Source organism: Sabethes cyaneus, chromosome 3 (genome assembly GCF_943734655.1).
Source record: "Sabethes cyaneus chromosome 3, idSabCyanKW18_F2, whole genome shotgun sequence".
NCBI classification, from domain to species: Eukaryota; Metazoa; Arthropoda; class Insecta; order Diptera; family Culicidae; genus Sabethes; species Sabethes cyaneus.
Window position 1 is genome coordinate 177,545,771 of NC_071355.1, and position 27,347 is coordinate 177,573,117.

The 27,347-nt window shown below is 40.0% G+C and overlaps 1 protein-coding gene across 6 annotated transcripts; it reads left to right on the forward strand.

Annotated features, from left to right (window-relative positions):
* Positions 1 to 32: 32 nt before the first annotated feature.
* LOC128742219 (cyclin-Y-like protein 1) lies at positions 33 to 26,915 on the forward strand. Of its 6 annotated transcripts, none has more exons than XM_053838502.1 (3): positions 33 to 346; positions 683 to 1,056; positions 22,894 to 26,915. In XM_053838502.1, the coding sequence occupies exon 3, from the start codon at positions 23,664 to 23,666 to the stop codon at positions 24,687 to 24,689; it is 1,026 nt and encodes a 341-aa protein (XP_053694477.1). In that variant the 5' UTR covers positions 33 to 346; positions 683 to 1,056; positions 22,894 to 23,663; the 3' UTR covers positions 24,690 to 26,915. The 6 variants fall into 6 exon arrangements, with proteins under 6 accessions (XP_053694477.1, XP_053694479.1, XP_053694478.1 ...); XM_053838504.1 differs by having other exon boundaries at positions 33 to 273; XM_053838503.1 differs by having other exon boundaries at positions 33 to 273; positions 686 to 1,056.
* Positions 26,916 to 27,347: the final 432 nt, after the last annotated feature.

Sequence of the window (27,347 nt, forward strand, 5' to 3'; positions counted from 1 at the left end):
TGACCGATTTTTATCTTTCAGTCTGCCATCAGCTCACGCAGTTCACGGATAGTTTTAGTGGTCGAGTTAAATCTTTTACAGTCTTAATCAAAATGTCTTGATTTTGAAACAAATCAAAATAGACCAGCGATCGTACTAGCAGTGTTTATAAAATTGAACCGATTCCAAGTGATGAAGTGAAGAACACTGTTTTTAGTGAAAAAAGTAAATCGAAAAAACCTAAGGTTTGTGCAAAAACTGCAAACGAGTGCGTGCGCCTCTGTGCTGGAGAAGGTGAAAAAATATTGGGCTAGCCAGAATCAGTTTGCATGGGTGCAGCAGGAGGAAGCTGGAAATTTGGACCTTTGTATGCAAGCGGTTCGATTTATCCACCGAACCGCAAGTTCTTTGCTTAAGGTGAGGTCGGTTGCTGCAAGTGCATTGAAAACCGGCTCTCACCTTTTTTATTTTTTGTTTCTTATATGCCACATTCAGCTGTGCATTTAGGTTTAGGATAATTAATGAAAAGTTTCCTTTGTTTTTTATATTTTTCCTTACAAAAAGAAAACTCATAAAAGTTTGTTATTCAAATCTATTACTTGTTTTGGGTTAAATAATTAGGACAAATAAACCTGCTCTTGCGCTACCCTTACGTCGGCATGTTAAAATTGAAGTCTAATCTTTTATTCATATTGTCACGCAGCAGAGCACGCAGATATCCAATTTGTGTTTCGAAACCAATTCAGGTTTAATGATCGATAGGCTGGTGAAATCATTGGAAGTCTCAAGAAGAAATGAATAGAAGTGCATAATAGTGGTACTTCAACCGGCAGTCCAGCGTTCAGTGATAGAGAGCGTTTTTAATGATTAGGACGATCACCTTCGGACGATGCTGCTGACGATGCGCGAATAAGATTGGCTCTTCAGGTGTGACCAATTTGAGTGCTGGAAAGAAATGTGTTGCCCGGCTAGTTACTTTCTTGCATGCTAGGTGATTCGAGCGAGGCAAATGCAAAACGACCAATCAGAAAGTTGATTGGATGCTGATACCTGGACCGGAAGCGGCTACGATTTACGGTGAGGAATTAGTTATTACATTTAACTATCAATTGTTGCTATATTAACCAAATAATAGGATAACAAAACAATATCTTTTTTGCTCGTAGCTTGTTCACAAAATTAAAAAATAGAAAAGTAAAAGTTCAAAAGTTTAGGGTTTTCGAACTCGAAAACAACCACTGATAAAGGTTGCAAGTCGTAAGCGAAATACGTATCTGTAGTGAATATAATTAAGTGAATATAATTTAATCGTGAAAAAGCTTTCTTTCATTTAATTTTCGTCTTCTATTAAGGAACTTCTAAAAAGCTAGTGAATTGCTCATTTTTTTTTGTAATTACGGCGTTTCTAGTTTGCACGCTCTTTGTGCACCGAACAGTGTAAACCGGAAATGCGCTGTAAGGACATAAGAATACTCAAATCGACAATTTTGTAGATAAAAAAAGCAAAGCATAGATGGTACATTCCGTTATCTAAACTTGGTCTGTTTATCTGTTTTTATACGACAGACTTCGCAGCCAGCTGTTAGATTACGATTGCGGGGCCAGTTAACAGGATCGTGTTAACTATAACAGCCTCTCCCTGCTGAGATTCGAACCTAAAAGGACTGGCTTATTGGATTAGCATCATACTTCGAGGTTATCTAAGAGGCCTTTTGTAGATAACAGTTAACTCCATAAATTCCCCTCACATAACTTTTTCAAATTATGCTTGGCTGAGATGTAAATATATTGTTCGATATTGGGTGGCTATCCTCCAATCAATCGTCGCTTATGATCCGGTATACATTGAAAACATGTATTAAATTTCATACGCTAGGACATAATGGATTGGGAAAGGGGGCTACCTTCATGCAGTTTTCTTCAAGCGCCAGTTTTCCAGATTAGGGGCGGCGCATACAGCGTCTGTCTCGGGGCGAAATACGGCTTTTGTCCACCAATGGTAATAAATAGACAGATTAGGAAGAAAAAAGTTTTTAGAGTCAGCTGAACATCGTGGTTGCCCGAAGGGTGACATTCAAATCCATTTGGTTGATTTTAATGTCAAGATTTGCTCAAACAACGCAAAGACTAAACGCGTCATGAGACGCTATGGCCTAGGAGAGATGAATGAAAACGAGGAGTTATTTATAGCGGAGAGCTTCAACGAGCATATGGCACGGAATCAACGGAACGATTGGTTTGGCGATGAATATGGGAGGGTGATAGATGAGGAAAACGCTGCGCGGGTGGCCAAACAGAAGAAGTTGCAGCGAAACCAAACCATCTGGGAGAAAAAGTCTGGAAGAGCAGGAATTTGCGGAGTTGGTGCGGCTGCATCGTTCTCAAGAAACGCAAAAGTTCTACCAAAAAATGAATGGATCCCGTAATGGCTATGTGCCGCGAACCGAAATGTGTCAGGATAAGAATGGTTGCATTTTGATGCAAGATCATGAGGAGACCGAAAGGTGGAAGCAGCCCTCCGATGAACACCTGAATGGCGCTAATGAGGCGAGCCATGGCGGCGGGGAAAGCAATTTCGACGGCGGGACAACCACAGGAGCCAGCCCGAACGCTAGGCGAAATTAAGGAGGTCATCAAGCAGCGAAAGAACAATAAATCGGCTGGGAAAGATGGCATCGAAAACGGAGCCTATTAAAAGAGGGCCAGAAAATCCAACCGTATGCAGCGACTAGTTATCAAAATTTGGGATATTGAAAAGCTAGCGATGGAGAGGAAAAATGGGGTTATCTGGCGGATCTCAAGAAGTGCGACAAGTTTGAATATCGAGCGATCAACGTTCTCAATGCCGCCTGCAAAGTGTTGTCCCAAACCGTCTACCATCAATTGCAAACAAATTTATGTGAATTTATCAAGCCGGTTTCGTTGAAGAATGATCAACAACGGATCAAATACTTGCGGTAGATCCTCCAAAAGGACCGTGAATACAGGGTTCCCACGCACCATTTGTTCGTTGACTTCAAAGCCGCATATGATATTAGCGACCGAAATGTAAGCGTCGGTAGGCTCCGCTATGAAAGTTCTATGGATTCATTAATTTATTGTATTCGTTTGTTTCATGTTCTATTAAAAAATAAGAAATATTTGTTCTGGTTAACGTGTAACTCCCAGAAGATATCCCAAAGAAGATAGAAATAGCCTATCACTAGCACTACCTATCGAGTTTCCACCCGCTGCCACCAGGGAGAAACAGGCCAATATCTGGACACCGCTCACAGATGATCGAAAGGGACGATCGGGCATTCTTTCTATACTTGACGAGGGCAACGTCCTTTTAGCTAAGAGGACTGATTCGCGGGTACTAAAAAGGTCTTGGCGAGACACAAAAAGCTCACTTGCGCTTAAATTAATTCGGTCGAAACAGTCAACAATACCAATTGTGTGAATTGAAGTCCCGTCGACGATATCAAGCTAGAAAGCTTAGATAGTTTATAAGCAAGTGAGAAGAGTGAAACCAGAAACTGTAGTAAACGATAATAAAACGGTGAACATATCGTAAAACCAAACGCGAGTTTTCCATTGACTATTACGAGCTTTTCCCTTTATAAGCAAAAACTTAGATAGGCAGGCCGACCCTGGGGCATTGGCTCAGGGGGTCCATACTACGCTCGTAGCTGTGTCTAGCCGCAACTTATAGAAAAGAGCTAAGGAAAATAATGGACGAGAATAGCTTCCCCAGAAAGCTCATCAAACTGATTCAATCTGCGATGGATGGTAGGCACAGTGCTGTGGTCGGAATTCAGATGGATTGTCAAGTTCATTCGAATCACACAGAGGGCTTCGTCTCTCATGTCTGCGGTTCAACATAGCGCTATAAGTTGTTATGAAACGAGCGGATATCAACCCGTGGGGCACAATCTTTAACAAATCCAGTCAATTTGACATGGATATTATCGGCAGAATATCTGTGACGGTGGCTGAAAAGTACACCAGACAAAAGCGCGAAGCAGAAAAGTTTGGGTTCAAGATAAATACGTCTGAAACGTCGGTACATGCTGGTCGGCAGAACCGAGGTCGACCGACGTCGCTTGGGCAATATGCAACGACCCATGGTGATGAGTTTGAGATACTCGATGAATTAGTCTACCTTGGCCCCCTATTTACGGCGGACAACGACAGCAGTTAACCGTGAGATTCGTAGGCGTATTATCACTGCACTGCACTGCAAAACCAAAACCCAAATTCAGATTTGGGGTACAGGACAATTGTAGGGCTCGTACAATCCTAGTGATTGTCCTGGTAGTATCGTCCAGCCGGTATTCAAACATACGACTATTGGTTCGTTGGGCCAGCATCATACCTTGACGTTAACTGGGAGCTGCAGGTATTCATTAATCGCTGCGACCTGTGCTTGGGTATCCAACGAGGAACTCCATCGTCAAGGTCATCAATAGCAACAGAAATTGGAGAACATAGGTAGAAGTGAACCGGACATAGCTTAAGAAGAAGAGCAACGAGATATGCAGAGAAGCACTTCAGTCCGCGAAGACAACGAAGAAGAAGCAGACCCAGAAATTCATGGCAACGCAACTTAATCAATTTCATGGCGAATACCTCCTGTGGTTCGATGTAAAAGCTATAGCAGATAACCGTCGGCAGTGGAGATCGTTGATTCCAGTCCTTTGTTCTGCTGGACATCATTCAATACTTAAGTAAGTTAACGGATTATCTGAAATCAAACAATTGAATGTGTTTGGTCAGTACAAACCGTTTCTCAGGTACCTAAATCGTGGTAAAATGAAGTGAAGACGCATCGTGAAGTGAGAATCGTATAGTTTTTGTCTTATTTCTTCGAGTATCATGTATTTACCATCAAAAATTAGATATTTTATGAGGCATCAAAATCAATTTTTTTGCAAGCGAAAATTTCGTACTGATTTTGCTCGTTTTTGGATCGATCTCTGAATCAAGTTTTGCAGATTTTTTCGAGATAACCAACATTTACATTTACTGTCATCCTAATGCAGCCTTAAACACTGATTGACGGAAAGTCAAAATTCGGACTGCAATAAATCTCTTGAAACTAGGACCAATATGGGAAGAGCACACAGTGAAAACACTGCAGCTTTCGAGTGGAAACGAAATCCGTTCAAATTAGTACAAATTGGTTCCTCATTACATTCAAGTGCAGTGCGGTTCCACATCGTTGATCACCTTCGAAACGACAAATAAGTTTGCTTTGGTACCTGCTCCCAACATAAAGGCAAGCAGTTTTCTGTTCAACCATTCACTAAATTCAACGTTATGGCAAATCACGCAGAAGTCATTCGTTGTGGCAGGTTGACTTGATCCTTTCCAAATACAACTTGTTTGGTCGCGTGCCGCATGCATTCCGATTCACCATACCTACCATCATAATCTGACAGCATGATGAAGTTAGATAGAAACCATTCGACTAACAGCTTGGCTGGAGAAGCATTGGACACTGCGCTTCGCCTATGCATTTGAACGATGAACCAAAATATTCGTATCGGAAATCTATTTCTGGAGCAGACATTACCCAGATGCTGCGGCGGGTGACACAAAACTTGTGTGGAACCATAACCAGACTCAACAAAACTGCCTCCTCTGGCTGGTGTGCTTGGCTGAGGTGGGCGGTTCTGTCGTCAGAACGTTCGTGGTAGACTAAATGTTTATGTGCTGTATGCATTCGATTTTGTCACTATAAAGATGCGATGTCCGAGCGCTGCATTTAGTAGCAATTCACCGAATTTGGTTAAGAAATCTTAAAATTTTCAGAGAATTGTCAATTTATTATCTAAACTTGATAATACTAGGCAACATTTTTCCTAGCTTAACAGCTAACTTTGGCTAAAGAGTTGAGCTTTTATTTTTATTCACTTCTTTTCTGTCGTGAATTCTTTTTTCGCCGTAGCGCTTTTCACCCTACTGAACTTAAGCTGGCTGGGTTTGCGGTTATTAGCAATTTATGTTGATTTTCTGATTGTGTTGATTGTATGAACGCAATCTTACAGAGCTAAATGTGTACAACATTGACCTCATTATCATCGACAATTAATTTTACACAGAGCTTGGCTAGGAGAAACGCTCGCCTATAAAACCATTCATAACTCGTTTCTCCGTATGAATATTTTACGTTGTAGATCCAATTCAGCTTCCGGCACCGGCATTGTTCCCAATAGTAAGCGTACTTCTTAAACTTAAATGAATAAAAAAATCTTTCTTCTAGCAACGTCAAAAGACGGCACGGGCATTCCCCGACTGAGATGAGTAAACCTGAGGATAGGAAGGAAATCTGAGGTACAATATGCTAAAGCATTTACCTGTATGCTTCCTACATATGTGGCTAATACAAAGCAAAACTCGGGAGACCTTCTATTCATCGCATTACATCGGGTGCAGCGTGTATGCACAAAGCTGGCCGTACAAAAGCACTCGATCTGCAGTGCACCGCAAAGCCGGAATCATAAGAGTAACAGCAAAGAGGATATTCCCGGATCGGAAAACTGTGTAGCCGTGCCAAATGGGTCGAGAGAGCAATTCAAAAGCGGCCCAGCAATGCGATGTTCTGCTGATTTTTTATTCGAAAAAAAAAACGGAGCATTACTAGCTGGCTGAAAGGTTTATTGGTTGAACAAAACAATGCAGAACATTCAAAGTTACTGAAGATTTGTGTTTTACCCATCTTACACCATGATGCACCAATGCACCCGTTGTGCACTTTGGGAAACTTGTATAAGAATGAAATTTATGAGTTGGTCTAACCCTTCTCAATGAAGAGGCGAGGCGAGCTTTTCTAAACAAATTCGCCCCGGTTTGTAACAAGAGAGTAAACAACGATTGTTTGCTTCTGCGGATGCGAATCCGGCTGCAGCAGTAAAAATAATAAATTTGCAATGGTAACTGGTTCGGAAGCTGGCCGGTAAGCCCTTAGTCTTGTTCAAACTGAAAAAGAATTATATGCACTCAACCAGAAGAAATCGGGCTATAAAAATGGAAGTAGCTCACGCCACTGATACGCTCGGGCAGGCTATTCGTGGCTGGCTATCATCATCGTCGCCGTCATCATCATCATCCGGCCCCTTTATCAGCTGGGCTGTCGAATTGCATTAACTCCAGCGAAGTAGCGTCGTTATTGGCCTGGCTTAAAGTCTGACAGGCTGTCTATGCGGCGCTGAATGATTAGTCGAGCCACGCAGCATCATCAAAGGCCGTCATCGGTTAGCCGATGTCTGGTAGCTGAAGGTGAAGGCAAGCTGCTTCGCACGGGGTGCGCAGTGAAATGGGGTTGAGGTTGATAAAATAAAAAAAAATTACACAGTAGCAAACCGTCCGGAACGCGCGATGGAGCATAGAGATAAGATTTTTCATCAGTTATTCTATTTTTATAGCGATTTTCAATGTTTTCGCTAACGTCTTGCGAAATACTGCAAAGAGAAATCGACCGTCCCATTTTCTCCTTTTATTAAGGAGGTATTGAGCAAAAAAATGTTAAATTGCGATCATCATTGTAGTTATAATTCCTAATTGTTTATAGGTGACTTGTTAGTTTATCGTTTAATAGCACTGTGACTTCAACGATTTATCAAAATACGGCTTCTTTATCGTTTGTTAAATTATCAAGGTACAATGTTGTATAGAATCTAGTCGATGATTACAAATTGCAGCTGTCCACAATTATCACTGCTTATAATTACACAATCAGTTATTCAGTTGTGTATAACTGCTGCACAAACATACTGTTTGAGTAAACGCATTCGGAAAAAAGTGTGACGGCATAAAAAATGGAAATTATAAAATAGAAAATTTCTCGTGGATTATCGTCCAAATATTTACGCTAGATGTGTAACAAAATTGTGGAAGTATAATTAAAATAACAGGGCACTGAACGGGGAAAACAAACGGAAATAATAGGGAAAACTTAAGTTATCTCAAGTCCCTTTCGAACATCTCAACGCAACCATAGCGGAAAATATTCCAATTATATTGTCAGGTAGCTAAGCTAAGCTGCCAAAAAATTATAAGAGTAATTTCAAGCTATTGCTACAAGCAGAGCTGCAAAAATTCAAAATCATACTGTTAAAATGCGCCAAAATGAGTTAGCTACGAAATCAGCAACCTATGATTCGTGCTACCTGATAAATGAACTAAGGGCGCTATCGTGAACGCCGCCGTCCAGTATGTGAACTTTGTTTTTCCTTTAGCGATTGTGGCAGTCAACTCACACATGATATCACTGAGTCTGAACTTTAAAGAAAATCATTTTCATTTCAACTAAATGATTTTTTTCCGGTAGCGCCTATGCGTATCAAGAGTGTTAATAAAAGTGCTTATAATATAATTTACATTGTGTGTTCAATCATGAATGGTTAGTTCAGACGCTATTAGAATTTCATTTTTTTAGGTATATGCAGCAAGATTTTTTGTTTAGTTGTACAATTATTGTGATTAAAATTAAAGTGTTAAGTAAAAAATCTTAAAACTAAATTCTTACGAACATAGGCGCAATGTATGTTAACTGCCTGTTTGTCTAGAGGCGTTACTGAAAAAATCATTTCATTTGTTGAATACTGATTTTTTTGATAACTGAAAGTAGCTCACTAGACTGCGTAGGGAAAGTAAAACGCGCGCAAATTCAAAATCAGCCTTTGGACATGTAGGTATCAAATATCTCCGAGTGCTATGATTTGATGTTGGTGTTACAATAGAGGGAATATAATGAACTGATATTTTCCTTTTTTCAAACTCATTATTTTCTGTCAACTGTTTTCAGCCCTGGCTACAAGACTTCTGTGAAATTCGTTAAAACGAGTCCCTTCATTAAGGTGTGCTTCTGCGTCGATGACTGAATCTGAATGACTCTAAGGAATAGAAACGTGTCAGCCGCGAAAAGAATAGCTTGATCGCGTTTTTGTGCCGCGAGTTACGAAATACTTCAATTGCAATCAGTTCAGTCATATGGCTACCTACTATTGCAATAGGGCACGGTGAGTTAAATGCAGGAAATATCATGCAACCTGCGAATAATGCGCTGAAAATGCCTCTATTGTGAGGAAACTCCGTATGAGTTTTCGACATGCCTCGTGTCAAATTGCGCATTGATGGAATCAAACGATTAACCAAGGAGCGCTTCAAACGCACTTGCGCAAAAATGTCCAAAAATGGCTGAGGTATCCCAATTATCCAATCTCATCGAACCGTAGGAAGCTTGGTTATTTAACAATAGGAATGTCAAAAAATTAAAAAAAACTCCTTCATGATTTGCAAAATTGAGCTCACCTGAGAAATTTTCAGCACTTTTGGGTCCATTTAAATTGTAAATCTCGGATGAACTTTGCCACGATCTCGAGTTTTGGAAGTTTTTGTAGAGTTCAACCGTAGATGATTCATTTTGGCAATTACGTAATTATGAAAGCATGGGTAGTTTAATACATAAATTTTCAATTTTTCCTCACAGTAAAGTAGAAAACAACTCCTCCCATTGCTACGTCAAAGAAAATATAGTTGATAGCATTTTTTCGCCGCGATATATTCGCCGTGATTGTATGTATAACATTTCACCGAATTACCATTTTGCGCAAAAACCAATTTTCGGTTGACCATTACGCGGAACTTACTCGCGGTACTTTTCGCGGAAAGTACCATTTCATAGAGGTGATCCTCTTCTTACTCGCTGTCGTTCATACGGACTCAATTGAAGAAAAGTAATGGAGGTCACTAGACTAAGGAAAACAAATAAACCTAAATCTAGGAGAGGGCTGTATTTCATTTGTATGGAAGCCCTTCCTCTTAGAAGGGGATCAGTACACCATAGAGTCAATTCTTACCTCCGCAAATACCCACATTCCAAATTTGGTTCCATTTGCTTGATTAGTTCTCGAGTTATGAAAAAATTTGTATTTCCTTTGTATGGGAGCCCCGCCCTCCCTCCTAAAGAGAGGAGAGGTTCTTATTCATCATAGAAAAAATTCTTGCCTCCAAAAACCACCACATGCCAAATTTGGTTCAATTTGCTTGATTAGTTCTCAAGTTCTGCAAAAATTTATGTTTCATTTGTATGGGAGCCCCCTCTTAGGGGGAGGGGTCTCTAACTAAAATAAGAATCTTCTCCGGCCTCAAAAACCCCTGTATGCAAATTTTCACGCCGTTGAGTAGTTCTATAAGCAATATTTTTTTTTCATGTGTGGACTCATCACTGCGACCAGTATAGTTGATCTATTGTGATACCACCCGGGTGTTTGTTGTATGACCTGCACTGCATTTCTTTTTGCTATAATCGCTATTGAATGAGCTATTAAACGTGCTTGTGTGTATTGGGGTTTACCCATCCTTCACAGCTTGATCTACTTTACCCACTTATTCCACGCTGCCAGCACTATCCCATATTATAGCCGTCCCTAGCAAGGACTCATTCGTACCTCTGACCAGTACACTTAACTATAAGAGGGACATTTGCACTATAAAGAGGTTTCAGAGGGTAAAAATAGAATTCAGCATGCATGAAGGAAGGGTAAATACCGGGATTCGAACCCACGACCACTCACTTGTCAAAACAGACTCGATAACCTTGCGGCTACGGAGCCCCCTATAAGCAATATACGGACAGACAGACAGAACTTCATTTTTATAGATATAGATTCAACAGAAATTGGACTTCTGAAATTTTCTGATAATATGGAGTGATTTTTTGAAACTTTCAGCGTCGCTATTATTGTTCTTACTTTATTATTATTTAATTGGGATTTCCGCCCTAAAACATAGCTTCGTGAACAAAAATTCTCCACTTCACTCTGTTGTGCGTAACCGCTCTCTAATTCCTTGGACACCGTGTACTCGCGACAGACCTCACTCCACCCTAGGACAGGACATGACATGTGACTTCTTCTTCTTCTTGTTTTTGTTTTGGCGATTCCGACCCCCCGGCACGTCGCCATTTTTCTGTGACTGAATCTGAAACGTCAAAAATACTGGGCGGGAAATCACTTCATAGAAAATCAATGCGACGGCCATTGTTGTTTGGGGTACAATACTGAGGGGTCCGACTTAATGGGGGTACTGTCAAACTCTGTAGACCAAGATAGCGATGTCGTGGAGGTGGGCGATTCCCTTTCAAAATTTACTACGGAAAGCGAAAAGTGTTTCCAAGAATGCAGCTGCAGTTTATGATAGAAGCCACTTGTCCTAGTTGATCACTAATTACACAAAAATAGATCCAATCTGATCAAATAATACTTACACTTCGATTTAGTTTGTTTTATGTTAACACGCCACGATAAACAAACTCTTAAAAACATAGTAACGTGAAAAACTTGATTGTTTCAGGGTTTGCTGTGGTTTCCAGCAACACTTTTGCGCTTCTCTTGTGAATTTTTGATTCTACAGTTGCACGCATGAAATCAGCCAATCAGGAAGCTGGCTCGTTTTTGACAGCAAATTGGCTCTCTTGTGATACAACGTGTCATGTCCTGTCCTAGACTCCACCTGGTCTAACTATCTTATACATTGGGCCCCTAGCGGTCTTGTTCCCAGCGCATTTGAAGCAAACACCATGTTTGCCGGGTAACGGTGATGATCGTACCGTGCGTGTCAATATCCGCTCGGTTCATAGCGCTATGTTGAACACCAGCTATGACAGACCATCATCTTGATGAAGCCCTTTGTGTGATCAGAATGAACTCGACAATCCACCGGAAATCTAAACACAACACTGTGTACTACCCATCATAGATAAAACAATTTTGCATAGCTCTTTGCGGTCGATGGTATCATATGCAGCTTTGAAGTCAATGAACAAATGACCAACTCCAAATCCCACTCCGATGTTATTCTTTCCAACCGATTTATTGTTCTTTAGCTACTTGATCACCTCTTTGACTTTTCCTATTGTTAAAACTGGTACTTCTTCCACGTTTGTCGCAACGCCGTTGTTCTCCGCCTGAATTGTCAGGTGTTCATCGATGTGCTACCATGCAGCTGTTTCTACTCCGTATACTCTTGCTTTTCCAGATAGCACTTCTTCACCCGGAAGATTTTGATTCGCTGCGTTTTCTTATGTCGATGTCTTTCCACTTTCTGACGAACGGCTTTATGCATCATTGCCGCTTGCACAGTGTTCTCATGCATCACCCTCATACCAGTCGTTTCGTGCCCCGTGCCCGATGATGCTCTCTTCTACACTATTAATGACTGTTGCAATCTCATGTTCAATTTATGCAATACGCCTGAATTGATGCAATGTATGTGTATGTATGTATTAGAGATGGTCGGGTATGAAAATTTGAATACCCGAACCCGACCCGTTCCCGATTAAGAAAAAAATTAAAAACCCGTACCCGACCCGAACCCGCAAGTTTATTATTTTTGATACCCGAACCCGACCGCAACCCGTCGGGTACGGGACGGGCCCGGGTACCCGACCATTTTTAGTGTTAAATGTGGTCAATAGAGATACCCGACCCGACCCGTACCCGGTTTCAAAAACAAAAATAAGAACCCGTACCCGGCCCGAACCCGCAAATTATTTTTTTTCAATACCCGAACCCGACCCGAACCCGGCGGGTACGGGTACGGGTGCGGGTTTCGGGCAAATTTTCTGCTACCCGACCATCTCTAGTATGTATGTATGGGGGTAGCCACCATCACCTCAAGGGTTTCCCATTGTATGCATTTATGCAAGTAGAATTACTGCAGAATTGAATTTATCTACCTGGCAACTTTGCAATACGTTCCCAGTGAGCTCTGGGCTTAGGGTTGTCCGTAGACTGACACATTACAAGGCACCTAGATATGAAGTTGTAGATATGAAGGAGGATGGTTGTGGCGTTTTTAGGTTAAGACGAATAGACGGCAGCAAGACAATGCATGACGAATTATGACACTATGACCTCACTGAGCAATCCTGCGTGATATTGGTCCTCTTGGTCCGAGGAACGGCGTTCAATTGACCGAAGTGTGTTAGTTCAGCCGCCGAATACCTACTCAGCTTGCTCGCGAACCGGACCGAGACCCAATCAGCAATACGCTACAGTCCTACACCTCGCTGAAGAAAAAAAAGAAGGTAACAATCAGCATTACGTACAGATATACATGCTAATAAATCGTATTTGATACGCAAAATTGGCATATCCGTACTAATTTTGAGCGACACGACTATATAAGTATTTATATACGATAATATCCGATTAAGCGCGAGTCGCTCCGTACTACTATACGATTTTGTGCTGAAAATCGTATGTGTGTCAGTTATTATCATTATATACGATAGAAAATCAACTTGGTCCCACTTTATCCAGCTTTAGTTACGATTTCGAGTTTGTTAGGAGATATTTACGATAATTTTCGTACATTGATATACGAGTTGGTGCTAGCTGGGTGGGGGCTAATTCGAAATGAAAAATTCCAAAACGACAAGAAAGTATATTAAATTGTCTTGTCTTTGACCCATCCCTTTTTGACGTAGGACTACGTCTTACGGCAAGTTTTGCGATAGGGTGTCATTCCAAAAAATCGAAAAATGCGAGCGTCACGAAAAATGAAAGGTTTTGAGCGCTAATAGCTCCGCGGTTTTCCGATCGATTTTCCATGTACTTACATCAACCGATCGGAAAATCTTCTAAGAATTGACCCAAATGAAGAAAAGTATGGGTTCTTGATGTTGAACTATTGAAAAATTGAAAATAATGAACCTATGTTTTACCAGAATTCTCGCTTCGTGATTGGTTGGAAGGTTCTTAACGATGATCTAAACCTATACCAATTAGATATCTGTGCTTGGGAAGTAAGCCAAAACAAGTGACAAAGTTCCCACGTTTCAACAATATTTCTTAACACCGCGATTCAACCTATACCATTTTGATGTCCTTGCTTGGGAAGTACGCCAGAGAGAGTGACAAAGCCCCCTCGTGCCAACAGATTTCTTACGAACGCGATTAAACCTAGTCCAATTTGATGTCTGTGTTAGGGAAGTGTGCAAGAAAATATGACACAAGTTCGTTGTCCCAACAGATCGCAAATTCTTTACTGCGTGACGATTAAACCTCGGCGAATTTGATATCTGTGTTGAAAAAATGTGCTACAGCTGTAGTGTTCGGTTATAATACGGCTCTGTATGAATACGCAAGCTTGCCGTTTCATTAGAAGTGTAGTGAAAAGATGTGCTGTTGATAAAATAGGATTGAATTGGTGAAATCCCTTCAACGTGGGAAACCATGGATAATAAAAACAATCTTTAATTTCAGTAAGGTAGCGGGAAAGTAATCGTTTGTGTTCTTGATTTTGTTTAATTGTTTTCAAATGCACAATCTTTTGAGAATTGAACGTATGCAATGTTACTACTTTGATAAACGTTACATACAACGCATGTAGCATGTATGTTGCACATAGCATGTATACATGAGTAATAAAGCTGACAGGCAAACTGTCATACGCCGTCTACTATGCAAGGTTATGTTATGATGATGCGCTCCAAGAGCTTTGGGGCCAATGTGGGGAAGATGGGTCGTACTCAAGCGGGGAAAATGTTCTTCGAGCTTAAAAAGGACTCTTTGCCCAGAGCTTGAAGTACAAGGGACCCTTGATCGTCAACTGTGGTTGAAAATCTTTCGGAAAGTCAAGGGTGATCCCAACATCTCGGATTATGATTTAGCAATAAATAAAACTGAATGCTGATCGTTGTACTGTGCGGCAAATCCGATTTCGGTAAGGTCCAAGTTTTACCGTGGAAATAGACAGACAACCCTAACGAAGTCTCAAACTAGCGGTATTGGTATCAGCATTTGCAGATCGAGCGGTATTGGTCGAATGAAAAATTGGTGTAACTAACAGGCCAAGACCATGACTTGACTGAAGAAATCATCAACAGTATCAACAGTAAAGTGAGAGTATTTCTTAGAAATAACGATGATTTGTTTCAATTATGTTTATGAAGTACATATAATGTTTATGTCTTTGTTTCATCTCTAGAAAATGTTTCTGTTGAAATATACGCATTCGAAAGTGTCCTGTTTTCAAATGATCAAAACTTGCAAAAAAAGCTCGACAGGCAAGAATTGCTGAAATAATAACACAATTACAAATAAGGTTATATACGATTATACTACGTAGACCCATTCTTTCCTACAACTAGCTCATAGTAGAGTTGTTGAAAAATAGAAGCTTAATTCATTAAAGTTTCTGCGAATAAGCCTTATCAAATGAAAACGTGGAAACAAAATTGGCAATAGCATAACATTCTGTATTTTTGTGCAATCACGAAGTTCAGTCTCGGGCCACCATGCCAGTTCTGCTCTAAATTATTGCCACATACGACATATCTTTATGGCATTATGTTATACAGTTATAATCAGCGTTCTAGTGACATACTCATTGAACCGTATCTCTTATTTCAAAATAATCTTATATTGTGACTAATGTTTTAAAAAATTTTAGTAACAGAAATCTCAATTCGGTACAATTCTAGAGAACATCTGGATTTGTACTTTGCAAAATACCGCTTTTGAAGTGTTGAAATTGTGGTTTGTAGGGGCCGCTCTGTAGCTCCATAATATCAAACCCAATGTGGAAACACCACACTACTCCAGACAGCTAGATGACATGCTATCGAACATGTGTAATAAAACCAAAAATTTATGTCATCCGAGAGTTTGGCCTCACATTACTGCTGTGGTTGAATCCCACACACGATTCGATAACATCAGCACCTTTTGCTTCTTGTGCCGTTGATGACGGTTTAGCAAAAAAAAATCGAAATAGTCGGCCACCAGGGCGGTTCAAGTTTCGACTCCACACTAACGGACGATTGCCAAGTTCGTTGCAATAAGTTCTGACTATTAGATATGACAGCAGAGCTGGTGTTTGATTTTAATTAGATTAAAAATTGTGGATTGTTTCAGTAAAGTGACAAGAACTGATAATTTCCGAATAATCAAACATGACTTCACTATACAATCAATTGTACGACACATGTGATTCACCCTGGAGTATTTTACCTGACCGCGGGCAATGTCCATTCAAGTAATCCTGTGCTGTGTTGTCGGCTGATAACAAAAAATTACAAGAAGTGATACATACTATCGCAAAGTGTTGTCCCGTGCAGCAATAACACGTCATTTTGGACGTTATACAACTGCTTCGGGCCATGAAACCGTGGTCGTAAAATATTGACAAATGGCGTACTAAGGTACACCTATGAGCTATGACCCATAGCTAGCTGATGGTTCAATCCACACAAATCCAGTACGAAGAGCACCTGCAGCACAGATAAAAAAAATATTATAAATGAAATGTTGGAAAATTTCGACTCCTTGGTTATGCTCTCAACCGACTACATATACCTATCTGTTATGAATCGTAATGTTATCATCATTAATCATTCTTTCATACTAGGTTACGCTGTGGGAATTATATTCGCTGTTTTTTGCCAAACTGTTCCCTAAATCTCCAAGGTCGAATCCATTCTATAAAACTAAATGTGGAAGAGTTAACCACCCGTGAATTATTGTCTAACTTGACCAAAAACAAACAATTAAAAAGACGAGTAAGTAACTGAGTCAGAAAGTGAACGCAATCGGAAGTACAGTATTGATACACGCGCTGCTGTTCTAAAGTTTTTTTTCGTAGACATATAAGTATGTCCCAGTCCCAATCCAGTTTAAGCACCTGGCGATTTCCTGTTGATTCGAGTAATCGCTTTAGTGGTTATGCTAAATGCGATAAACCGATTACCAGCGGTAATCGGGGAAAGGCTGTATCGTCCAATTTGTTAGTTGGGTTACATTGCGAGCACTTTTGGAATTGTTTGTGCATAAAACAATCAAATTGATCATGTTTGTTGGTAGCCTTATATTATGATAAGTAATATATTTCTTTAAGATTGAAGGGAATGATTTCAACAACTGTTTGAATTTATCTGTGGCTTTCTTTAAAAGAATAGTTTATTTAGAAAGAAAATTTGTATTCTTACGGCACATATTAATACTTGACTATAAATATAGCGAGTTTGTCTTTAACTCCAGCACTAATGTTTAGTCTGCAAATATCTCTTGATCAATGGTAACAGGTGGTTGTTTCTTACTTTGTTTTTTAAACTTCAACGATGATTTTGACAACTTTTCTCTGCTTATTTATTCAAACTGGGAACTACCATTGACAAACACGGATCAATTGTTTCTGTTGGTTGAAACCCGCTTTTTTAGGCCAACAACAAGAAAGTCACACTTAAACTAGTTTTCCAATGTTGGCAATTGGTAGCGAAATGAGGGTAAATAGGACCATGATATCGGGCAATATCGGTGCATGATAAGGTTAGCAAACATCATTTGAATGTAGGCCACTAATTGAAACGACATTTCGAATTGCTGGTTAGGTGTTTTTTTGTTCTTTACGACTCTTTACACATTGCCTGCTGATAAATATGATAAGGTATGCAAATATGGAATACTGTTGTTGTTACATCTGAATAGAGTTAGAGTATGCAGTTCCGCAAAACGACAAGCAGGCTAACCTTTATGATTATGTGAACTAATTAGCTCCACAACAAATTTTGGCGTGTTGCTAAGTTATTGATTTGTATTCTACGCACATGGCGTATAATACTTGGATCTTGAGTGAAAATGCACTGGATAAACGTAATGTGTAGATTTGAATCATAATTTCCGAACAGCCCGCCAGTCGCTGACTGGCAAGGTCGTAAAACGGTGACAACACCGATGATATCATTTGAAAGTAGCGCATATGCCGCTCGAATGTGTACATTAAAATATTGATGAGATGATGAATAAATATAAAATTTTCGCGTAAATTTTTTCAAGTCTGGCCAAAAACGCTATTCTACACTGTCAGGATTAAAAAAGAGACCCAAGTATAAATTTGAACGTATATTGAACGGCAATTGTCGTTTAAAGGCCGAAGCACAATGCGGAAACTTGTCAGAAAACCCATTGGAAAACTGTCAAATATCAACAGCGTAACTGGGTTTCTATGCACTATTGTGTTTGGTTCATAAATTTCACTATTTTTTACTTCCTCCTCTATCAGCATAGCGCCGGAAAGGCTTGTGCTGTATTAAGAACATGTCTTCATTGTTCTCGGTCCTGGGCTACTCGTCACCAATTCGTAAGACGTAAGACGGTTGCAACCTGGTCATGTCATCCAGCGCGTTGGTCCCCTTCATTCCTGGTGCCGGTGTGGTTCTTGAAAAGAACAGAGTTCGCTGCACAGTTTTCAGGCATCCTTGCGACGTGGTCGGCCCACCGTAGCAAAAGTAGACTTTTAGTTTGAATGTTCATTGAGTCCAGTGGCGGCTCGTGGTGGTTTAGCTTACCTGTTCAACCAGCGAAAAATACAAATTAATACGCAACTTTTTTTATTATCGAAATTCTATATCTATACCTATAAAGAAGGATTTCTGTCTGTCTGTCTGTCCGTATGTTCCTTATAGAATCAAAAACTACTGAACCAATCGGCATGAAAATATGCATGTAGAGGTTTTTTGGGGCCAGGAAAGGTTTTAGTGATGGTTAGAAACCCCTCCTCCCACTAAGAGGGGGGGCTCCCATACAAATGAAACACAAATTTCTGCATAACTCGACAACTAATCAAGCAAATAGAACAAAATTTGGCATGTGGGTGTTTTCGGTGACAAGAATTTATTCTATGGTAAATTGAGACCCTTCCCCTCTTTATAAGGGGAATTGTAACTCCTCTCTTCTTTAAAAGGGGGGGCTTCCATACAAATTTCCTTATAACTCGAGAACTAATCAAGCAAATGGAACCAAATTTGGCATGTGAAGGTTTTCGAGTGCAAGAATATTTTCTATAGTAAATTAGGACCCCTCCCCACTTTAAGAGGGGAGGCTCCTGTACCAAAGAAACACAATTTTCCTCATAACTCGAGAAGTAATTAAGCAAATGGAACCAAATTTGGCATGTGGGTGTTTTTGAAGACAAAAATTTTTTCCAGGGTGGCAACTGAATACGAAAAACCAAATTCCCTGATTTTTCCAGGTTTTTCCCGGTGTTTAATCAAATTCTAGATTTCATATTGCGATATAATTTTAACTGAAAATGTGTTTCGATCATTGATATTTGAATTGTTTATCAATCTACGAGGTATTGAGAAAAATTTCCCTACCTACTCTATTTCCCTAGGCGAATTCTTCAATCACTTTCTCTTATTCTGCCGACCAGCAAATTACTCTCCTACCGTGAGTTCCTCATCTGTCCTTTTTCCCGCGCAAGTTTATTTGCAAACTCAGGCGCAAGCGGAGTTTTAGTGCCCATTACGGCTAGCTCTCGAACCCGCCGTGGTGCTTTTCCTGCCAGCCACGCGAAAATGTTCGTATGTTTAATTTTCGTTCTTCGAGCCATAAGCCATGCAAAAATGCAGTTTGAGCTAATTTTTAATTTCGCTTGCCTCGTAGAATAATACTCTTTGCAAAACACTGAGCTAATTATCGATAACCCAATCTATCGCTTGTGTGCCGTACTTCTTTATCTATTTCTAAGTGTTCTTGACTACTCAATGAATCGATCATTGGGGTTGTTTGAAAAATTCCCTGATTCTTTTAAGAATTCCCTGATTATTCCAGGTTTTTCCAGGTAATTTCAAATTCCCTGACAATTCCAGGTTTTCCAGGTTTTTCCAGGTAGTTGCCACCCTGTTTTCTATGATGAATTGGGACCCCTCCCCGTTTTAGGAGAGGGGGATCCTATACACATGAAATACAAATTTCCTCATAACTGAAGAACTAATCAAGCAAATGGAACAAAATTTGGCATGTGAAAGTTTTCGAGGGCAAGAATATTTTCTATGGTAAATAAGGACCCCTCCCCACTTTAAGAGGGGGGCTCCTATACAAACGATATACAAATTTCCTCATAACTCGAGAACTAATCAAGCAAATGGAACCAAATTTGGCACGTGGGTGTTTTTGGAGACAAAATTTTTTTCTATGATGAATTGGGACCCTCCCCACTTTAAGAAGGGGGGCTCCTATACAAATGAAATGCAAATTTCCTCATAACTCGAGAATTAATCAAGCAAATGGAACCAAATTTGGCATGTGAAAATTTTCTAGGGCATGAATATTTTCTATGGTGAATTAGAACCCCTCCCCCACTTTAATAGGGGGGCTCCTGTACAAATGAAAAACAAATTTCCTCATAACTCGAGAACTAATCAAGCAAATGGAACCAAATTTGGCACGTGGGTGTTTTTGGAGACAAAAATTTTTTCTATGATGAACTGGGACCCCTCCTCACTTTAGGAGGGGGGGCTCCTATACAAATGAAATACAAATTTCCTCATAACTGAAGAACTAATCAAGCAAATGGAACAAAATTTGGCATGTGAAAGTTTTCGAGGGCAAAAATATTTTCTATGGTAAATAAGGACCCCTCCCCACTTTAAGAGGGGGGGCTCCTATACAAACGATATACAAATTTCCTCATAACTCGAGAACTAATCAAGCAAATGGAACCAAATTTGGCACGTGGGTGTTTTTGGAGACAAAATTTTTTTCTATGATGAATTGGGACCCCTCCCCACTTTAAGAAGGGGGGCTCCTATACAAATGAAATGCAAATTTCCTCATAACTCGAGAATTAATCAAGCAAATGGAACCAAATTTGGCATGTGAAAGTTTTCTAGGGCATAAATATTTTCTATGGTGAATTAGAACCCCTCCCCCACTTTAATAGGGGGGGCTCCTATACAAACGAAATACAAATTTCCTCATAACTCGAGAACTAATCAAGCAAATGGAACCAAATTTGACACGTGGGTGTTTTTGGAGACAAAATTTTTTTCTATGGTGAACTGGGACCCCTCCTCACTTTAGGAGGGGGGGCTCCTATACAAATGAAATACAAATTTCCTCATAACTCGAGAGCTAATCAAGCAAATGATACCAAATTTGGCATGTGAAAGTTTTCGAGGGCAAGAATATTTTCTATGGTGAATTAGGACCCCTCCCAACTTTAAGAGGGGGGGGCTCCTGTACAAATGAAAAACAAATTTCCTCATAACTCGAGAACTAATCAAGCAAATGGAACCAAAATTGACACGTGGGTGTTTTTGGAGACAAAATTATTAGTGTTCAAAAGTTTTCATATTTTCGTGACGGTAACCAGTATCTAAATTATGGAAAGACACCCTGCGGTAAGACGTAGTTCTACCTCAAAAAACGAAACGACGACAAAAGACAATGAAAAGATAACAAAAGCGAAGAAAATAAGACTAATAACAAATGTACACTGAAGTCGCTTTTAACGCGGTTTTTTTGCGCGAATTTCGAAATTCACACGGTTTTTTTACGCGAATTTTGGAATTTACGTGGTTTTTTACGCGAATTTCGGAATATACGCGTATTTGCTCCAAACGTCTATTTTTTCACGTAATGTTGAAATCTACAAAGTTGTTTTTACGCGAAATTTTGATTTTTTACGCGAATTTTGGAATTTACGTGGTTTTTTTACGCGAATTTCGGAATTTACACGGGTTTTTTACGCGGTTTTGATTTACGCGGGACGTATCCTTCGCGTAAAAAGCGACTTGAATGTATAAAGAAAATAAAACGATAAAATAACGTCAGGTAAACGCCGAACCTGCGAAAAAAATCACAAAAGTCACAAAAAATTTGTGACAGCTCGTCGAAAAGTCACAAAAAATAAAAAAACCAACGTTGCGAATCGAGCCAGAAGCAGACGACGCCTTCTCTTACGCGAGCGAGTATGAGAAGCATAGCATAACTCCTACATCAGTGACGCAAGTGTGCGACAAACATCCGCCGTTGTTGTATGTAGACATTCTGTTACCTGCACACTTGCGAGCGCACAGCTTCATAGCGTCTTTTTGCACAGCCTGCTCAAGAGGCAATCACTTGCCCGTGAGGATACAGATTTTGCATTACGTTTTCACTTCTTCTTCATCTTACGTCCTCGAGCGATCCGTATCAGCTACTCGAGCTGCAATGACGAGCGAAGGCGACGAACGTGTCTGTGAGCTTAATAGACTTAATAGAGTGTTCGTAAGAACGAGTACGCGTGTGTGAGCCACACACGAAAATTAGACCACACGAGTGTGGGCTTCGCAACACTGAAAAAAACGACGAATACGAAGAAAAGAAAACAAAGATAGTAAAAAGACAGCGAAAAATGTCGAAAATACAATGATAAAGTAACGAAACTGTGACAATAAGACAGCAAATAGATGCCGAAAGCGACAAAAAAGTCAAAAAAGGCAATAGAAAACGACGAGACTATAAATAGATGTAGTAATATTGTCGAAAATTCGATAAAAAGACAGCGAAACAATGACAAGAAATACCCAAAAAGACCAAAAATGTTGACAAAAAGACGTCATTAAGACCAATCGAAAACGCCAAAGAATAGACGATAGAAAAGGACTGCGAATGACTGACTGACTACGAAAATTAGGGACAAAAACCGAAAAAACCAAACGACGAAAAATGAAAAGACGGAAAAACAAACAGAGAGGCGAATAATGAAAGGTGAAAGATGGAGAACGAAAGCACGCGTTCACGACTAATATTATTCAAATCTCTAGTGTATCATGAACTGGTTTGATTAAAAAACTTAATTTTCTTCAAATACAATCAAGAAAAATGTTGTTGTTGTTGTTGTTGTGATTTGTTCGATTTTGGTCGCTTTCGGACGCTATTAAAAGGCAACTTTTCCAAGAAAACGCGATGTGTAGATAATTCTTTCTGTTTAATGTAATTTATATAAATTAATCTCTATTAATATTAGTGATTATTAAGAACATTTCGCGTTGAATGAATTTTGTAAATAAATAACATAAATACATGCGAATTTATGTGTTGATACCAGCACTTTTCACCATGAAAATAAGTTTCTTTTTTATCTCTCTTCTTATAGATCCACTATCAGGTTTAAGGTTTATCTCCGCAGAGACAACTTCCACCGGTACAAATCAGCCCGCAAATTTTGCTGCTTTCTGGCAGTTAGAGATAACAACCGAACGAAAGCTACCGCCATATTTTCGTGGTGAGGTGTAGAAATATTGGGCAGATAGTAGCATATCACAGCGCAGACGGCAATAAGCTTGTCGCACAGGCACAGGAGCACACCGCACCGGGGACACTGTCCTGTGTGTATCAAAACAATTTTACCAGTTGAACCACAGATATCCGCCAATAACCTGTCGAGCGTTGTGCGTTACATAAAACACAGGCACACAGCAATAAATCGAGCACGTCTATCTAGGCCATATGGATCTAGTGCCAAAATTTTACAGATTAAGATTGAAACGAAACCGCAGTGACAGAAAAAAATACAATTCGGATTGAAAAAGGAATTTTAGAGTTTAGTAAGCCGATAAAGTACTAGTCATATATTTTACAAATTGTAGTGAATTGCTTAGAAACAAAATTAAATATATGTACATAGTATAACGATATTACTCATTGCTTGGCACAAAAGAGATTTTATCAGATTCGTCATTGACGCGAGATAAGAAGCAGCGAACGTTTTTAGAAATCAAAGATAAGCTATTCGCAGTAAACAGTGATGATAACGGGGTAAGAGCGACAAGATAATACTATTCCATAAGATTATCTGCAAAGCATGCCACAGTCCCGTTCGGTTTGATGTGTGTTGTGTGTGCTTGTGAAGGAAGCAGCTAAGAAATGGGTAACAAAAATTCCTGCTGCTCGTACTCGAGTCCTCCGCCAACGCGCAAGGCTAAGGAGGTACCGGTATTTGAAGAGCATCTACCGGAAGGTGAACTTTCGACCAACAATCTTCAGCACATCTCCGAGCGCGAAGGTGACGATGGGGAGCACGACCCTTCGGTGGATCCCTCCGCGGGCACAATGTTCCTGGAACGATCGAAGCAAAGTCTGGAAAATGGTATGACTCGAAAGAGATCCCAGCATCAAATAGCACCCCAAGGGGGAATCGTCCTGAAGAAAAGTAGTTCTTGCTCGACAATCTATCTGGACGATTCGACAGTTTCCCAGCCGAATTTGAAGAACACAGTCAAATGCGTCTCGCTAGCCATCTACTATCACATAAAAACGCGCAACAGTGAGCGAAGGATAGACATATTTGATGAAAAATTGCATCCGCTTACCAGGGATCCGGTGTCGGACGATTACGACAAACATAATCCGGAACATAGACAGATCTATAAGTTTGTTCGGACGCTGTTCAACGCCGCCCAACTAACAGCAGAATGTGCCATTATCACTCTAATTTACTTGGAAAGGCTACTCACGTACGCCGAATTGGATATTGCGCCTTGCAATTGGAAGCGGATAGTGCTCGGTGCAATTCTGCTTGCTTCCAAGGTGTGGGACGATCAGGCCGTCTGGAATGTAGACTACTGTCAGATACTGAAAGACATTACCGTGGAAGATATGAACGAACTCGAAAGGCAATTTCTCGAACTGCTCCAGTTCAACATAAACGTACCGTCGTCGGTGTACGCCAAGTACTACTTCGACCTGCGAACACTGGCCGAAGCTAACGAACTATCATTCCCAACGGAACCCCTCTCGAAGGAACGGGCCCAGAAGCTAGAAGCCATGTCCAGAGTAATGCAGGACAAGGCTACTGCCGAAGCACTGAAGAATGGCATGAAAAAGTGGTCCTCAATCGACAACATTCACCAGCAAGGCAACGTGCGACGGAGTGTTGCCATTCTGTCGTGATTCCGCAGTGCGGAGCGGCGGCAGGGAGCGTAGTGTTTGCATGTTTTCTGTACTGTTCATTCTATGCCAACTCTGCTAGGGATCGTAGTGTGTTATTACTTAGCGGCGTAGAGTCGCGTCAGATGTTTCCGTGATGTGCAGCAACAGCAACAACAACAAAATAAGAAGCATGGCAAATAAAGAAGCATTATGTGAAAGGTGAACCGAACGCGTGATCAGATTTTACATGTATTTTGTATGTATTTTTTACGACAGACAAAGAATACCCAAAATTCTAACATAAGCAGCAAACTATTTTGTACTGATTGATTCTAACTGTTACAGCAGCTTCGACAACAAGAACAATTTAACAGGAAACGACCGGTGATGGTGTTACTGATGCCATCTTTATGCTTATCCCAAAGGAGAAATCTTAATCGCAAAGTGTTACTAACTGAGTTCTGTGAGACCTCTTTTCTATTTAATTAAATTCTATGCAACGTCTATCCAACAGTAAAAAAAGAAATTCAAAGCATTTGTTATTAACCTGAATTGTATAATCGGCCAAAAGGAAATGTGCATCAAACACTAAAATAAATCAATCACAAATAGAGAGTATAAATTGCTTTTATTCAGTAATAAACTCGCCCTCACTTGGGATAAGCGAAAGTCGTTGCAGTGGTAATAGAATAGTGTCAGTATGAAAGTATCTGTGTCAATTTTTTTCGATGAGCCGAAGCACAAGACTGTGCAATCGATGTGATGGAAGAATCTTTTTGTATCGTTGAATATTAAACACTAACATGAAGCATTAACACTTACCGAGTAATTATCATGATTCATACGGCATCTGACTACTTTCATTGCAAAGCGCATGGTAATAAACGATTGTAACTCAACGGTTTTCTATAAAATTGGCATTTTTATTTAATTGCAATGTGTATTTTCAGAGTGGAGTATTGCCCAAAAATTGAATTTAATTTCTTTTTTGTATTCATGCCAAATCTTTTCAAATTTTGTGGTACCTTGAAAGCGCCACGCGCTCTAGGTGATATTTTCATTGATTTCTTCGAATTGAGATTGAAACTCTAAAATTTATGCATGGAGTTCTGTTGCAGCAACAAAACTGTACGCATAGAATTTAGGGTTTTACTCTTTTACTTCGATAAAATCTATGACAATACCACCTCGTGCGCGGCGGCTGGTGCTTTCGTTGTATTTGATAAAACGAGCAAAGATGTCAGATATTAAATACGCAAAAACTAAAAATCTGACTAGATCTAACGGAATTTATTTGTTTTTAAATACATCGCCTAATAAAATCGCTATTCCATTCAACTAGTACGAATCGCTTCGTGATACCTTTTGCGCAAATTTAGAATATTTGGGAAGCGTACGCGATATGTATAGGAACCGCGAGTATCCAACGGTCAAATCGAATAGACTATAGGAACCTAACACAGAATAACAAAACAAAAACAGCTCTGCAATATGAAGTGCGAACTTTGAATCGAAAGCTAACAGAAGCAAACGGAAACCCGAAAGTAATTATAATGCCGTCACTTTAGAGCATAGCATAAAAGAGAAAGATTAACTACGCTGAGAAAAGCGAAACAAAAATCTGATTACAATAGACTTACTCTTAGACACTTAGGAAGTAAACAAACAAAAGTGGTAGACTAGAGCAAAAAGCAGGTGAATTTCCAAACGTGCAGAAGAACGGCACACATGATGATGAAAGTAAGTAATTGAAATTGGAATTTCAGGTCAAGTAATGATAAACGGTGTCCGAATGTGCGAAAAAGACTACGCAATGAGAATGAAAGAAGCCGTGTGTAGGGCGTTTCCTTAGAATAGGAACAGAAACGAAGGCGCACTTTGCATCTTAAAGGTTTCGTTTGGTTATGTTGGTTTTAAAGTATTTTCTAAAAAAAAGGAAAAAAACCGTAATGGATCCTAAATAAAAGCATGAACTCTAATCAGTAGTGGTAGGCCGGTAGCAAGATAAGCCAATAACATTCATTAATGTCCTGTTAGTCAACGCAAACCATTGCTGCAAAATGAAGCAAGAAAAGAGCGGAAAAAGTAAAATCAGATTGAGCAGAAACTAATCTATAGTTTTGTGATATCGAAATGATTGATCAGAGACTATTTCAAGAGTATCGTACCAATTTATATGTAACTTAAGCTATTGCGAGAAGATACAGCATATATGGAAATAAAAAGATGTAAAAGCAGCTGTCTTTTTGCATGACATTTGATGTTGATTTATATTTCGTCCGAATAGCAATGATATTTTGTAAACGCATCTTCAAACGTATGTTCGCATCTCGGCTGAGCGGTGCTACTAGACCCAGTAGCATCCCGTAATTGGTTCCATCCTAGCCCTACCCCTATACCCGGCTGCAAAGTCTGTCGATAAAGAATGGTCAAGTCCAAAAGACCTTTATATCTAAGGCATTTCTGGCAACGACCTTTAACATGAAAGCACGGACACGAATCGGAACATGGAATATACTGACCCTTGCCCAGCAGGGCAAGTTGGCTCAGCTTGCAAGGGAAGCTGGCCGCCTGAAGCTTGAAATCCTGGGACTGAGCGAGGTCCGCTGGCAAGACACGAAAAAATAATCGTTGCCAGATTCAGAACACGGCGAAGATTAGCTCACACAACGTTGGCTT

Coding starts and splice junctions, on each gene's coding strand:
- LOC128742219 (XM_053838502.1), top strand. CDS start 23,664: ATGGGTAACAAAAATTCCTGCTGCTCGTACTCGAGTCCTCCGCCAACG.